This window comes from Rhineura floridana, chromosome 14 (genome assembly GCF_030035675.1).
Source record: "Rhineura floridana isolate rRhiFlo1 chromosome 14, rRhiFlo1.hap2, whole genome shotgun sequence".
In the NCBI taxonomy this organism is placed as follows: domain Eukaryota; kingdom Metazoa; phylum Chordata; class Lepidosauria; order Squamata; family Rhineuridae; genus Rhineura; species Rhineura floridana.
Genome location: NC_084493.1, coordinates 39,026,516 through 39,041,934, shown reverse-complemented (window position 1 = coordinate 39,041,934; position 15,419 = coordinate 39,026,516). Strand labels below are relative to the sequence as shown.

At 47.7% G+C, this 15,419-nt stretch overlaps 1 protein-coding gene across 1 annotated transcript; it reads right to left on the bottom strand.

Annotated features, from left to right (window-relative positions):
• Nucleotides 1-134: 134 nt before the first annotated feature.
• MNS1 (meiosis specific nuclear structural 1) lies at nt 135-12,530 on the bottom strand. Its single transcript, XM_061594836.1, has 10 exons — nt 12,354-12,530; nt 10,729-10,962; nt 9,813-9,940; nt 9,346-9,448; nt 6,893-7,122; nt 6,352-6,568; nt 6,164-6,271; nt 4,279-4,536; nt 3,888-4,013; nt 135-390 (listed from the first exon to the last, which is right to left on the bottom strand). The coding sequence occupies exons 1-10, from the start codon at nt 12,354-12,356 to the stop codon at nt 292-294; spliced, it is 1,506 nt and encodes a 501-aa protein (XP_061450820.1). The 5' UTR covers nt 12,357-12,530; the 3' UTR covers nt 135-291.
• Nucleotides 12,531-15,419: the final 2,889 nt, after the last annotated feature.

Sequence of the window (15,419 nt, the reverse complement as noted above, 5' to 3'; positions counted from 1 at the left end):
TTACATACTGGGAGCATTCTTAATGCAAACACACTTGAAGTTATCAGACCATTTTCCCAAACAGCTTCATTTCTCTCAAGTGAAGGTAAATCCAGTTACTCATTTCTAGCATGAACATAAAGTATGAACAGAACTACTGTTGCAGAAATAATTTATCACTATACAAATCAAGGCAGTTGAAATACATGTGGAATTATTTAGGGGCACAAATTGCTTAGTAGCAAGCACACCGCAGCCTGTATCAATGAGTCCAGTGACTCCTTGCTGTACGTCCTGAAGAAAACTCAAGTCTCAGTTGTCTTCTCCCTGGCCATCCCCTTTCCTCTTCTGATAAGCTTGCCGGAACTGTTCTCCAAGCATGTCAACATCTTGCTCATCTTTAAGAATTCCCTGAACGTACAAAGAAGAGTATTCACTTCTGTACCACCTGATAAGAGGCATTTTGTGTAGTTACTGGTAGTCTAAAGCTTTCAAAAACTAGTTTAAAAAAATACTTTCAAGCCTTAAACTGGCTTCCCTGAATTGTGAATGCAGGCAGCACGTTAAAGGTGATACTGACTGTGGTAGTTTTATAGCAGCAGGCTCTTGCAATGCTGGTTGTTAAATTATTTCAAAAATTACACCCTATTTTTTCCATCTATCTAATGGACTCCTACTGGGAGGAAGGGCGGGATATAAATCAAATAAATAATGCTTAAGAACTTTTGTACAACACTCAATGGTTAAGCTTTGGTTTATGTTGCACTTAATTTTTTTTATAGGGATAACTTTTTGGCTAAAGGCGTAATGTCATTGTCACCAAACCACAGTATAAGTAAACAAATTCCAATATAGGGTTACAGTGTACTATGCAAGTATGACGTTTTAGGCAGTGGAAGCAGTAACAACTTTCCTGCCTTTTGAGAAATCTCTCAAAGCAGCCTGGCCCCTTCCAGACTATCAGATGCTCCAGTCAAGCCACTACACAAGGAACCCTTTCTGCATTTAGTGTGTTTGCCTGCCTGCAGGGTCAACCCTACACAACATGAAGCTTGAGGCCTTACCTCAGCCCCACAATCACTAGTTACAGCCCCCGGCAAGAACGCTAAATACCCACTGGCTGTGGCCCTTTTCCCTTCTCTGTATAAAAATGTCAGACCACCCAAGCTCTACAAAGGTAAGGGTAGGGCTGCAAGGAAGACTACATCACTGCATCGGAGATGGTCCTCTCCCTGGATTCAGAAGCATGCGGAAGACATATATAGAATTCTCCAGCCTTGCGGAAGGGCGTCCGTGTGAGACACCCTCAAAATGATGTGAGTCAGGAAGAGCAGCTCACTATCAAGGGGTGGTATTCTATGCAAGGCCTACTCAGAGCAGACCCATGGAAGTTAACAGACATGACTAACAGGTTCATTAGTGGGTCTACTCTGAGCAGGGTGTAGCTGAGCCTGAATACAACCCAAGGTCCACTTGTTCAAGACTGCTGGGGACTCCTGAACGGGGGCCATAGCATTATCTGGTTGTCTCTCCTAATCCTTTTCCAGTCTCCTCCACCTTCACCACACGGTGGTGGTGGTAGACCACCTCAGCATGGGAAAGCAGAGTTGCTCCTCTCCTGCACCAAGAACAAACCTGTCCTTTCTTGCTGAGCACACTCAAGGAACGCAGCACACGCAGGCAGACTAAGGGACAGCGAGCTCTGAATCGGAGGACATTCAGGGAGATTCAACATAGCCCAGGGAGGTCCTGTTTAGACCTATGTGCCACTCCTACCGAACAAACCAATCCCATGGTTTTTCTCTAGGTTTCAAGAGCCAGGCAGAGAGGAGGTGGCCACACTGAGATTCCCTGGCCTTGTGGGCTCTCCCTGCTCCCCAGGGGTCCTTCCCTCCTAGTGACCCCCTTCTGGCCCAGGAGGCCAGGGTTTTCAGAGCTCCTCAGGCTGTCAGCCCGGCAGCATTGATGCCCTTCCTACCTTTTACTTCAGAGGCATTTGGTTTTAAATTGGTTTTAATGTCATATTTTAAAATTATTGTAACCCACCCTGAGACCTTTGGGTGAAGGACGGTTAACAGATGGCTGAAGCTAGTCATTGGCCAGTGAATGGCAAACATTCCAGGAATTAGGACAGAGGTAGGGAATTAAATCCAGATGGGTCCTGGATTCCTCCACCCTGGCTGACCACCACGACATCAGCTGACCAAGCCCAGTAGAGTTTAAAGTTACCACTGATCAGTTGGCAGGCCTGCTTTTGGCAGTTCCCTTGAAGTTGTTTCACATAAGATGTTAGTGGTGGGGCAGGTGGGTATGGTTTTGGAAAAACTGACTTGGAAGCCAAATTTGGACCCACGTCCCAACTAGGTCTGCAAGCCAGAGGCTCCCCGTATCTGGATTAGGTTATCCAGATGATGTCACCTGAACTTTGCTCTTGTCCTATCATCAATGCACCATCAGGATCTGTGAAGCAATCTTCAGGACAGACAAAAAAAAAGACTTCTTCACACAACGCATAGTTAAACTCTGGAATTTGCTCCCACAAGAGGCACTGAAGGCCACCAACTTGGATGGCTTTAAAAGAGGATTAGACAGATTCATGGAGGATAAGGCTATCAATGGCTACTAGCCAGGATGGCTATGCTCTGCCTGCACAGGCTGAGGCAGCGTGCTTCCAAATGCCAGTTGGAAGGGAGAGTGCTGTTGCACGCAGGTCCTGCTTGCAGGCTTCCCATGGGCAACTAGATGGACTAGACTAGATGGGCCACTAGCTTGATATAGCAGGCTCTTCTTTTGTCCTTAATTGGCCTCATGAATTGGCCTGGTTCTCCTGTGGCCCTTTAATCACTGGTCTGCAATGTGCCCTGGGGTTGGGATGGGGGCTGGCTGGTTGGCTATACCACCTTTTCTCCAAGGAGCCCAAGGTAGTGTATATGATTCTCTCCCTCCTTGTTTAATTAAATGGAATTTTCTTCATCTTTCTTCTTTTCTACGTGTTATGCCATTACCTCATGTTGCCTAGCAGTCTCTTAATCCCTCCAGGCATCAGCTTGGACCTGGAGGTGGAGTTGCAGGAATGTTTTTTATTCCTTTTTCACATGACCTGCCTGCCCCTGGTGGAGGGCCCTTCACCCATGCCTGCACTGGAGGCCTCCCCTACTCACGCTTCCAGAAGGAGCACTCCTGATTCCAATGCTCTGTTCAGCTGCTCAGTCCAAGTCAGGGCCAGCCCTACCATGAGGTAAAGTGAGGCCGACCTCTCAGGCAGCAAATGCCATAGGGTAAGGGGGTGTTGTGTGCACTAGGTTGCCTACCCTATGCTAGTCCCCTGCCCTCAAGACAAGGGAAGATGCCGTCACATCACCAATGTTGATATAAGACTCAACTGCCAGTCTGGTCAGCTTCTGTATATGGAATGGGAGAGGGTGCCATCTTGTTCTTTGCCGCAGGCACTAAAGTGCCTTGGGCCAGCACCAGTCAAAATAGCCCACCTAAGCATGACTCTCTGATGTATATTCCTGCTCTGTCTGCAGAAAGACAGCCCACTTCCACCTTTGCCACAGGAGGAGAAAAAGGAAAGTGTACATGCGGAATAGCATGGCAGGCGTCTCTAGCTGCCCGCTGACATGTCAAGCTCCAAGAGTCCCAGCCCTAAGATCCATTGAGGAATGGCCAAATCAATTCACATAGAGATCATGGAAGTGCCCTTCATCCTTCAGGGAGAAAAGCAATTCGAAGTAGGTGATGGCAGCACAGTGGCAGCTAAACTATATGGCAACTGGAAGGAGCTCTGTATGTGAGCCTCACTGGTGCAAACCCTCTCTGGCACAGACCAAAAAAGGAGCTTTCCAAAGAATAAACCAACTTTTCTGCTGCTGCTTCATTGTTAAGCTGTGTTCACCTCTACTTACTCTGGGAAGATACCCCAATAGTTTAACTGCATGTTCTTTAAGTAGCTTCTGGCGCTCTTCCTCAATTATGTCATTAATTATGCCTTTTCTTTTTTCTTCAATCTGTCTTTCTTCAAGTTCACGTTCCTACAGACAAATAATAAAAGGGTATTATTTTTCCAATTGAAAACCCATTTCATGAACTTGCGGGAGCCTTTCACCCTGCAAACTTCCAGTTGCTCTTGATTGCACCTATTGCAATTTTGCAACACAGATGATCCTAAACTGGGCACACCAGTAATGGCTTAACCTGTACTTTTTAGGAAGGACCACTATTCCCTGCCCTACTTGAAATGGCAGGCAAACAGAGCTGCCTTATGAGCTTTGATGAGTTTTGACAGAAGAGGATTACCTTGTCTGCAATGAACTGTTTCCGCCGGTCTGCAATAAGCTTCTCAACTGCTTTCTTGTGCTCCAGCTGTCTCATCCTTCGCTTCTGAGCATTCATCTGCTCAATACGGTCATCCTCAGCAAACTTGGCTAGCGTGGATTGGCGGAAGGCCGCCTCCTCCTCCCTCATCGCTTGCAGCATCACTTCCCTCATGGCCAACTGTTCATCATACGATTTGCGCAACTCTAAGCGGTGCCTAATTTTCTTCTCCATCTCTTCCTATATGGAGAGAGTGACAGGAACGAGAGCAGTGCACAATCCAGGCTTCCAATGCATTTTGTAGTGCCAATATACAGGATGAACATACTTAGACAAGATACTGCTTCCTTCAATACATTTAGAGAACTTATCCTCCAAGACTGTAGTTTTCACATTGGGTGTCAGCTCAACTCAGAAGACATAGGAACACCTGATGGGGAAGAGCCAAGTGCAGCCCTTCCTCCCCAACCAGCCAAGACCCAGAGATGTTAAGGGTTAAAAGCCCCTGGCAAAGCACCCTGACAAATACACATCGGATTCGTTGGGATGACCATATCCTTATCATCCCCTGGGAAGGAAAAAGCACAGTAAGGGCTACCACTTTGTCCAAATGACACTTCCGGGGGGGGGGGTGTTATGGGGGGAGGATCGGTGAGGTCCTTCTCTTCAACTGCCTCCCCAAGCCATAGATCATCAGAACAGCACCAGAAAGCTGCACACAACTGCACACAGAATCCCCACACACTTATCTATACAGCATATCATGAATCCCAGGTTGGGAAGGCTCACCATGAAAAGCATGGTTTGCCCATCTTTTAGGCCCATGGAATATTTGCAAACTGGAGAAACTGTTGGAGGCATCACACATTCTCCCTCACTGCCAGCAATCAGGGCTTGAAAAAAAGTGGTTTATCGTTTTTACAAGCCTAATTAAAGCAAAGGAAGAATGACTTCGGTGAAGGGTTGCAGCTCCAGAGAAAAGGATTTACCTTGACCTCCCCCCTTATGACCTCCCAAATGGCCCTCTTCTCATTGCAGTTAGGCTTGAAAAGTCTCCTACTGGCTAAGGGAGGAACTTTCAACATGGATGATACAGCTGGGGAGGGGATAGCTAACTCTCCCTTCTCCAGCTATAACCCCCAAAAAACTACCACCCCTCCCCCGCACAGCAATTAGGCTTGAAAAAGCCCTCTACAATAGAAGGAATCTTTCAGGCTTAATTTCAATTTGGGGGGGGGAGCAATGAGGGGGAGGGGGACGGGATCCCACAAGCACAAAGCAGGGCACCTCACTGGTGACCCATGTTGTAAAGGAAGGTCAGTTCAAAGAGATTTGAGAAATGCAGCCCTAAACCAAGTACTACTGGCCAATTATTTGCTCATGATAAAGACCAAGAACCTATCAGGCTCTCCAATTCTTCAAAAGATACGTTAAACTAACTAGAACACACTTCTAAAATTCAATCTGGATGTAAAGAACGCTTGCAGGAATTTGCAAGCCACAGTATGACTAGAAAGATGGGAGGAATTGAAATCTCAACTATTTTTTTTCAGACTCCCTCCAATAAACACACACCCCCCACCACAGTAATTTATTCAAACTGTAGCCCTTCAAGATAAAAAAAATAGTGCTATATTTCTACTTGTATTTGGGGGGAGACAGAAGGATGTTAATGTAGTCAGATTGTTTACAGTACTGTGAAGCAGTGAAGATGAACAAACTGATAAAGCTCTCAAAGCTGACATCTCACAGTAGTCAACATGGACGGCAAGTTGGGGGGAATGTTTTTTGCAATATTTTTCAAACTGAACTCATACAGCCCCCCCCCCCAGGGTGAGCTACAAGGCTACGAGACGCGGTCACTTACCATCTCCTTCTTCCGGTCGGCCTCTACTTGCTCTTCAAAATAGAGCTCTGCTCGGATTAGCTCGAGTTCTTCCCGCTCCTGCTGCTCCCTTCCCAGAGCCTCCGCAAGCTGTCCCAGAGAGGAAGGAAGAGTTTAGGCACCAGCCACCTCCCATGTCAAAAGAAGGAACTTAAGAGCCACTCCAATACCCTTTGCTGGAGCTTCTGCTTCTGCTCCTCACTCTCCTGGACTTTTGCCATCCTGTTATCTTCTCTTTCCTGCCACATGTTGGCAAATTCCACGAGTTTTCTGTTTTCCTCCTCCATCTCCTCACGCTGCCTTTTCTTCCTTATAGCTTGATCCTTCTTAAATTCTTCTATGAACCTCTGAGTTGTTCTCATTTTCTCCAGTCTTTCTTGTCTTGCTCTATGGAGAAATTTGAAGCTTCAATAAACCAGCTAAACAAGAAATCTAGGGGGAGCCTTTGGTCACACGCACCCACCCATTCATCCTTTGGGGGGATAAAGGACACTCAGGTGTATGCTTTGCGCACAGGACAACTACACTCCAGGGCTCTCCCAGTCCAATCACCGTCACAGCTTCAGAGGCATCTAGTCCAGCCCACTGCTCTGAGGTAGGAACCTCTGAGGTAGAAAACTGCCCAACTCATTTGCTCTGCATGAAGCAACAGGCCCAACTATCACTGAGAGTATAAAACAATTTCAAACACAAAAACAAAGTCAAACTAACCTTTCATCTTCATCATAGATTTTCCTCACAATTTCATCAATCAAGAGCTTTTCTCGGAGGAACTCCTCGTAGGCAGCCTGTTTCCGCCTCTCTCGGTCCTCAACTTGTCTTTCCAGTTCTTGCTGATAAAGCAGCTTTTCCTGATTCCGCCTTGCCTCTGCAGCCTTCTCCGCCTCTTCGGCTCTTTCTTGCTCTTCCTTCATTGCTTTGTATACCTCTGCATCTTCCTTCTGAAAAGATTTTAATCCATGTGTTCTAAATGGAATAATCTGAAGTGACAAATTGCAAAGCACCCCAGCAAACAGACACTGTGGACAGCTGATGAATGCTGTCACTAAGGGTGAACTTATTATTTACATGTATTAATTGTCTATTAATCTAGGCATCACATCAACTATCCAAATTCTCCCAACAGATAGCTAAGTAGCACTCCCTCCACATACTGAAGAGCATGGATGCCTGCTGAAGGATCCACTCAGCTGAACTAACGGCCCAGGGAAGTTAAGTTATGAAAATGTACCTACCAAGGGCTACAGAACTGAAAACTAGGACAGGTGCTCAGAAATCCAAAACTACAAATTGGAAGTGTTATAAGACCTTTCAGTACTATTTTTCTAGAATGTAGTATTTAGTTCTTTAACAGTGCAATCCTAAGCATTCTTACTCAGAAGTAAGTCCCATTGAGTTCAAAGGAAATTACTCCACAGTAAGTGGGTACAGGATTGCAGCCTGAATTGTTTGACAGCTTTGGGCTGTAACTGACGGTGATGGGCCGCAGGGGCTCGCCAGTCCTTTGCCAACACCTTGCCCTGTTAGCAGGCCCTGATCCACACCACGGCTCCTGAGACCATATTTGGACAATACCTGGAGGCTCCACCTACGCTAGAAGGAGAAGGGTGGGACCCTCTCATTCATCTGCCTGGTGGGCGGGAAAGAGCAGAGCTTCGGCCAGAAGAAAGTGCGGGAGAAACCTGGAGGATATTTTTTAAAAACTCAAGAGGAAGAGAGGCAGTGGAGATTCAGAGAACAGGCTGGAAGAGCTGGGCCTCTAAGTGAGGGAGGCTTGGCCCTTACTGCCCTGACAGAGGTCATCTTCAGGCTCTCTGCCTAAGACCCACAGAGCGGGTCAATGAGGGAGTGGTGGTGACCCAGTTTTGCCCAGCTCCCTCCCTGCGCAGGAAGACACAGGAGTCCTGGACTTAAGCCAGTCACCCCAGGAGATGAGGCCGGCAGAAAAGTCACACTTATTGGTGAGAATAACCATCAGCACGGTGGAAGCAGCCCTTTGAAGCAACAGTCCTGAAGTAAAGCCATATGCAGCAGACCAAGATGCGAGTCAGTGCCTTCTTTTAGTCAGGTGTGGGCCCAGGGAAGCTATGCCACCCCGGTCTTTAGATGTGCCCCTTCCCGACTTAACCAAAGCTTTAGTCAAGTCCACTGATGTCAATGTGTCTACTCTGTGTATGATACAGCTGGATAAAACCCAGTAAGAGTAACCTGCTGTCCTGGGCTCCTTCTGAAAGGGCAGGATATAAATTTAATAAATAAAATAAACAAACCAACTTTAGAGACATACTGCTTGAGAAGTTTTAACCACCACATTTGGACAGTTGACCAGCATGGAAAAACAAATAAAATGTAATTCTGTGTAGACCATTATTCCATTCATATCCAACTTTTCCTCCAAGGAGCTCAAGGTAGTGTACATGGTTCTCTTCCCTCTCCATTTTACCCTCGCAACAACCTTGTGAGGTTGATGATTAGTCTGAGAGACTGTGACTGGCCTAGGATCATCCAGCAAGCTTCATGGCTGAGCGGGGATTTGAACCCTGGTCTCCCAGGTCTTAGCTCAACCACTGTACCACTCTGGCTCAACATTTCTATCTGCATGAATTCAGTTTTGAGGGTTTGCCCCCAGGCTTTAGAAGCAAGTATGGTTATTATAGCTGCAATCCTTAAAAAACAAACCACTTAATAGGAAATAAGCTCTACTGAGCTTAGTGGGATTTTTTTCTGAGTAAGACGACTTAGGACTGTTGCTTTATCGTGGTGGAAGAATCAAGATGTAGAATAAAATACTGCTCTTTTTTCTAGTCGAAATATATCTGATCAAAATAAATCTTTTTAAAGTATAATTTTTATTCAAAAAGGAAACCAGATTATTTAAAGATGTATTATTATTGTTATTAATTCCATTGCTTACCCACCCTTCAGCATAAAGCCTTAATGAAAACAAAGAGTAGGGGTAGGGTTAACCAAAATCTAACTTTAAGTTGACCAATCCATTTTCCAAACAAGCAAGGTTTTAAGTCAGTTATATAACTGAATTAAGTTAGTCACTCTACAAAACCTGACTGTATTCTGTACTTTAAGTACACAGAAAGCGTTCAGTCCTCTCAGCATTCCTGAAGACGGAGCAGAATACAGCCAACACCATCTGGGAAACCAGTTACCATTTTTTCGTGTTTCAGTGCTTCTTTCTCCACCATCTGGGCAGCCCTCGCTTTATTCATGTAAGCAGATTTCAGCTTTCTCTCCAGCTCCCGCAGGTCAATACTAGAAACCAAATTGACAAAAAGATGAAACGTGTGTCCAGGACTGCCTCTCACACTTTCCTTTGTTGCCTCTCACTGCAGCAGACACAATGAAGAAATCAGAGGTTTAAACACATTTATACATTTTTAAAAGATACATTAAAATAAATGCTTTCACTAACTCAATGTGTTCAGGCTAAAACGTTGACAAGCCACTACTACACTGCAAGATGGAAGCATCTGTTGGCCGAGGAAGATGCCACTCCACATAGACTATCTTCATCTGCCCCAAACCCAGTAGGTTTAAAAACATAATTGTCAGAACTTAGGAATAACTGCAACTTTGTGATTATAAAGCAACCTTTATTGGTTAAAGAAAGAAATACCTGTTCTCTCTTATTTGCTGTCTCATCTTTTCATCTTTAAGTTTGTCATGGTTTAATTTTGCTAACTCAGCAGCCAGTTTTTCTTCCTGTTGCAGTTCCAGCGCCTTCAACCTTTTATTCTCTTCTGCCTGACCAGAAAACAGAATTTCACAAATCAGAGTTAAGACTCTAGTTCTTAAGCAAAAGACTAGATTTTCTTCAACTATTAGCAGCCTTAATAAGAAACTCCTTGAACTAGATAGCTTGCGCTGTCTGATGGTTCAGTGTGGCTGTCAAGAAATGAGTTGTGCGTCCTGCAATAACCCTTGTTAAACCTTCCAGAGAATGGAAATTATGTACTTAAACTTGGCCTGAAACACTTTGATTCAGATCTGCTCTCTGCCATTTTGCACTGTGCTGTATGACAGGATGTATATTTTAGTTACATTGACATTTTAAAAGGGATACTTCAGCAGTATTTTCTGAGAATTTAGAGTTGATATTATCATTAAGCAGCTGCCTAACATCTGGAAATAAAAAGTTTTTAAACATCACTAATTTAGCAATACAAATTCAAAAAGGCTTCAACATTTCACATCATAAAAGGAATATACTCATCATTTTCTCATTGAACACTTCTTCAGAAAAAAAAAATTGCCATGTTGTTTCTAATCAGGTTCCTGCCCCGGCCTCGGAAGCCTCTAGGGGAGCCCCAGAGATAAGCCCCGGTCTACCCATCCACCCACCCCTGCCCCTTCTCTCTGCATCCTGTGGCCTTCCTTCCCTGCCAACCTACTGAGCTGCCATGCTCTCCTTTCCCTTTGCGCTTTAGACCACAACCTTAAGCACAGTGAACTCAGTGAACTGAGGATGCAACAGACCCACAGGTGGAAAGCAGTGGTAGAGGAGCTCCCTGCCTCTGGTCAAGCCAACTCACCCTCTGGATAGCTGCTTCCATGCGCTGCTCATGCTCCTCCTCCTTCAGCAGCCGGGTGACACGCTTCTGCTCAACACGGTCTTCGGCCTCCCACATCACCTCTAGCTGTCGGACCCGCTGCACCTTCTTCTGATGCTCCAACTCCCTCATTTCCTGGAAGTAGGCCTCGTGCTGCTTCTGCTCCAGCTGCTGTGCTGCCGTCAGCTGTGACCGACCACCCCTCCGTGCCATCGCCTACAACAGAGTCAGACACGGAAGAATGCTCACGGCTGCATAAAAAGACCAAGGTCTCTCCATGACTGAGACCACTGGCAGCCTGCTGGCAGGATGGCTCACATGGGTAGAATGTCCTTCCCCTGCCTTCCTCCTCAAGTCTGCCCCTACAACCCAACAGGAAGGAGGGCTGTCAGTGGGAGCTGCACTTTCGAAGAAACGGCCAAGTGCACTGGCACCACATTGTCCTTTTGCCTGGTGCCGGTGGAAAGCAGAAAGATCACCCAGAAGGGTGCCTCTAATCATTCTGGCACGGGCTGGCAGCTGAACGCATGAGCAGGCAGCCCAGCAGCAACTGCAGGCACCAGCTGCGGCATCCAGTTCTCTCTGCCCCGATCAGCGCACCCAGTCCCCCTTCCTTGGGGGAAGGGCCATTAACTCAGCCGTAAAGCAGCTGCCTGGCACGCGGAGGGCCGGGGTCAGTCACTCCAGCCAAAGGGTCAGGCAAAGGCCTCTCTCTAGCGAGCTGCTGCAAGTCAAAGGAGACGATATTGAGCTAGATGGATACATGGCTTGGCTCTGCACAAAGCAGCGTCGTGCGCTCACGGGCACAAACGGCCCTGCTCTTCTCCTTTTAGCCAGAAGGAACGTAGCCCGGGAGCACCTGCTTCCAAGGCAGAAGGTGGCTGGGTCTCAACGGGGTACGGTAAGCCCAAGCGCTTGCAGCCAACGCTGCGCCCGCGGCAGCTCAACAACTGAGCCCTACTGTGGCCCAGCGGAGCCGTCCCAGGAGGTCAAGCGGGCGGTGGAAGTGCAGCCCCTGACGGGCGAGAGGCGGAGGGAGGCCGGCCGCAGACTCTCTTCCAGAGGGACCTCCTGCTCCCCGTGAACCCGCCTGCCCGCCGAGATGCTCCTTCTGGAGGCGGCTCCCGCCTGGCACCTCCCCTTTCGCTCCGCCGGTAGCTGAAGTTCCGCGAGTGGGGAAGGAGCCGGGGGAGCCCGCGGAGGAGGCGAAGTCGGCAAAGGAAAAAACAGGTTCGGGGCCCTTCGGGGCGTCGATGCGCCAGTGTCGCCGTCGCTTCCGCCCAGCGGCTCCGACCTGCCCAGCGCCGTTTCCGAAGCGCCCGAGACCGCCTAGCCGCTCGCTCCGGCAATGCCTCACCGCGGACTCGCGGCCGCCCACCCGCGCTGAGAAGGTCTCCCGCGACGAGGGCCGCGCCCAGCCACGCCGCCCCTGACAGCCCGGCTTGGGCGCAGCCCCGGCCTTCAGTCGCTCGCTGCTTAACGAGGCGACAGATATAGGGAACTGCTACGGCAGCTCCAGGCCTGCGAGTCGGTGTGCGGCAGGCGACGGGCCGGGCGGGAGCGGCACCGGCCGCCGCTAAGGGGAGCCGGAGGAACCAGCGACTCACCATCTTCTTCCCCTTCCCTCCGCCGAGGCGGCGGCAGCGGCCTCCTCTCCTCCTCCAGCAGCAGGATCCCGCTTAAGCTCACCGTTGCCCTAGCAACCGGGGCCCGCCAGCAACACTTCCGGTGGAAGCCGGACCGCCTCCGCCTCTTCCTCTCTTCGACGAAAGAAACACGCGCTCCAATTGGTCCACCCTGGAGCTTGACTCCGCCTCCGCGAGAACCGTTCAGAGAGAGAGAGAGAGAGAGAACCGTTTCCCAAGTAACCGTTGCTCAGGCCTGCTGCGCCTGCGCAGTTCTCTTTGCTTAGCCTACCCGCAGAGTCGAGTGTCCGCGGCGGCGCTGAAGTCGGTTCCTCGGTGCTCGTTTGGTCGAAACTTCGCAGCGCTTAAAAAGGAGGAGAGGGTGCATGTGCCTGAACCCCCAAATAAGGGGCTGGATGCCCCATGGAAAGAAGTGCCCGAGCTAACAAATCCTCCAGGAAAGAACAAACCAGCCAGTCAGAATGTGGCTCGTTGCCTACTGGATTGTGGCTGCTCGTCTGGAATGGTGCTCTTTGCCAGGTGGCGCAGGCGCCACTGCAGTAAACAGTGCTCTGGAAGCCCTGTTTACTGCTCGAGTATAGGGGAGGGTGGCAGAGAGAGAGAGAGAGAGAGACCAAGCACAGGGTGGTGGCGGCTACTCCTTGCCTGCCTGCTCAAGTGTACGGAGAGGAGAACTGTGCTCAAAGCTTTAGATTGCTATAGCAAGATGCTACATGATCAAAGAAAAAAGGCAACGCAGGCATCCCTGGATGCATCTTGGAAGAAGCCTTCCAGGGGTCTGTAAGCAATGCTTACCTGGCCTGGTTGTTTCACTTCAGACATGCGTATTGTTAGTTTTGAATAAAAGGTCTGCTGAAATGTGTTGAACTGCTCTTTTTTGTGGTGTGGGAACCTATCCTTATACTTTCCATGTTATTCCTGCCTCTGGAACCAAAGTTTCTGTTAAAGAAGTAATGCCCAGGAACACATCTACTTCGTTAACGGAGGTATTACTGTATGTGTGTGTGTTACTGTGTGTGTGTAATTGTTGTGGTTGATTTTTAAATACAGTGTACAAGGAGACAAACCACGGAAATGAGGCCACACAAACTGAAATGGTTTCCAGGCAGCCCTCCCTCCAAGCGGACCCCTTTTTGCTGCTGTCATACAGTAGTGAGCCCCTTTTTCATGCAAGCTACTCGGATGGCATGGAAAAGGGGGGGATGCAGACCCCAGGAGAGTCACCCTTAATTCCTTTCCCTGACCACCCAAAGTCCCCCCCATGGATAATAATAATAATAATAAAATTTTATTTTTAGGCCGCCTATCTGGCTGAGTGAACAGCCACTCTAGGCGACGTACATAATTAATTTTAAAATACAGTTATAAAATACACAGCAGCTTCAGGATGGGAAGAGGAGGGAAGGCCTGATGGAAGGAGGCCGTCCAGAAACTGAAACCTCTTTGAGCAGAAAAGGACATGGTCTCTGGTTTAATTGGTTTAACATTTGGCAGGTTTGGGCTTTTATTAAGAGGTTGGTTCCTGGGAGGTGTCTTTGCTCCCTTCCTTCCTTCCTTTGAGCAGCTCTGTGTTTCTTCAAGCACTGAAGTGAACAGGCTCAGCCTCTTTTATATATAAACTGCTGATAGATTATAAGATGGGAAACATGGACTCTCTGTCGAGCATAGCAGGATGACCTTGGCATTCAAATAGATGAGGCTAAATGGAATAACATTGCCCCTCTGCTTTTTAATCCGGGAGGTAAGAAATGGGATCCTGTGCAAGTTTGCTGAGAATGGATTGATCATTTGCATGCTTATTGAGTTCAGTGGGATTTACTCCTGTGCAATCATGGTTAGGATAGGTAAAACACCATGGGAGGGGAGGGAGAGGAGAGGGTAGGAGGAAGTGAGGGGAGAGGGAGGCTGAAGGGGAGGGGGGATGGAGGAAGGACAGGGGAGGGAAGGGGCAAAAGGGAGGTGATGGGAGGGGGGGCAGGTTTGATAATTTGCATGCTAATTGAGTTCAGTAGGATTTACTCCTGTGCAATTATGCTTAAGATAGGTAAAACTGACCATGGGGGAGGAGGGGATTGGAAGGAGAAGGGGAAGGAGGAGCAAAGCAAGGGGGAGGGGAGGGGAGGGGTAATCTTCAGGTTTCCAACTATGTTTTGGTAGATGTAGATATTTGGGGATAATATCTAAAGATTTCGATTAGCCCTGCCATTGTAACTTCCATAAGGTGCATCAAGGAATACAGGAATGGAAGCACTAGTCCTTATTGTGGCTGGGCAGGAGAGCTGCCATTAAGATTATTGCTCTCCTCAAGTTTCTCGTTCTGTTCCAGGTACTTCCTGTTTCGCTCCCAGAGCAATGGTTTCATAACTGGCACATTTTTCTAAAGAAATTGGTTAGCAAGGGCAGACAGAGCAAAATTATCATCCATCCTTCCAGTATTTAGAAGAGGAGTAGAAATGGAAAGCTGATCCTCTGGTTGCTTCCTCCACTTTCTGTAGCAGAAAGTTATCACCAACACAAGTCAGAAATTTCTTGGCGAGGCCGTGTTTGGCAAAATTTGTCTCACAACAGATATCAGGATAATTGAAATCCCCCATTACTACTACATCATGCCTCCTTCAACTAAAGCACTAGCCTTTTTTACATCTTTCTTGGCCTAGCTTAAAGAAGATCAGCAAACCCTTCCTCCAGGCCACACTCATGGTGTGGAAACAGTGGGGAGAAATCTTGGCACCACAGCTCTCTCCTCTTACCACACTTTTGGACTTGCCTGATTTCAGAGATGAAGATAAATACTCCCAATTGTGGATTGGGAGGTTTGCACAGAATTAGAGATCTTCTAGATCAGTGATTCTCAAACGGTGTGCCCAGGCACACTGGTGCGCCCTAAGAGGTGGCTAGGTGTGCCTCAAATATTAAGAAAGTATAATTTAAAAATGAGAAGAAGCCCATTTGTATAGGGTAAGTAATAGTTTTCTATAGTTTATTTTTATTCATAGTTTAAAATATATTAATATATTTTTAATTTTG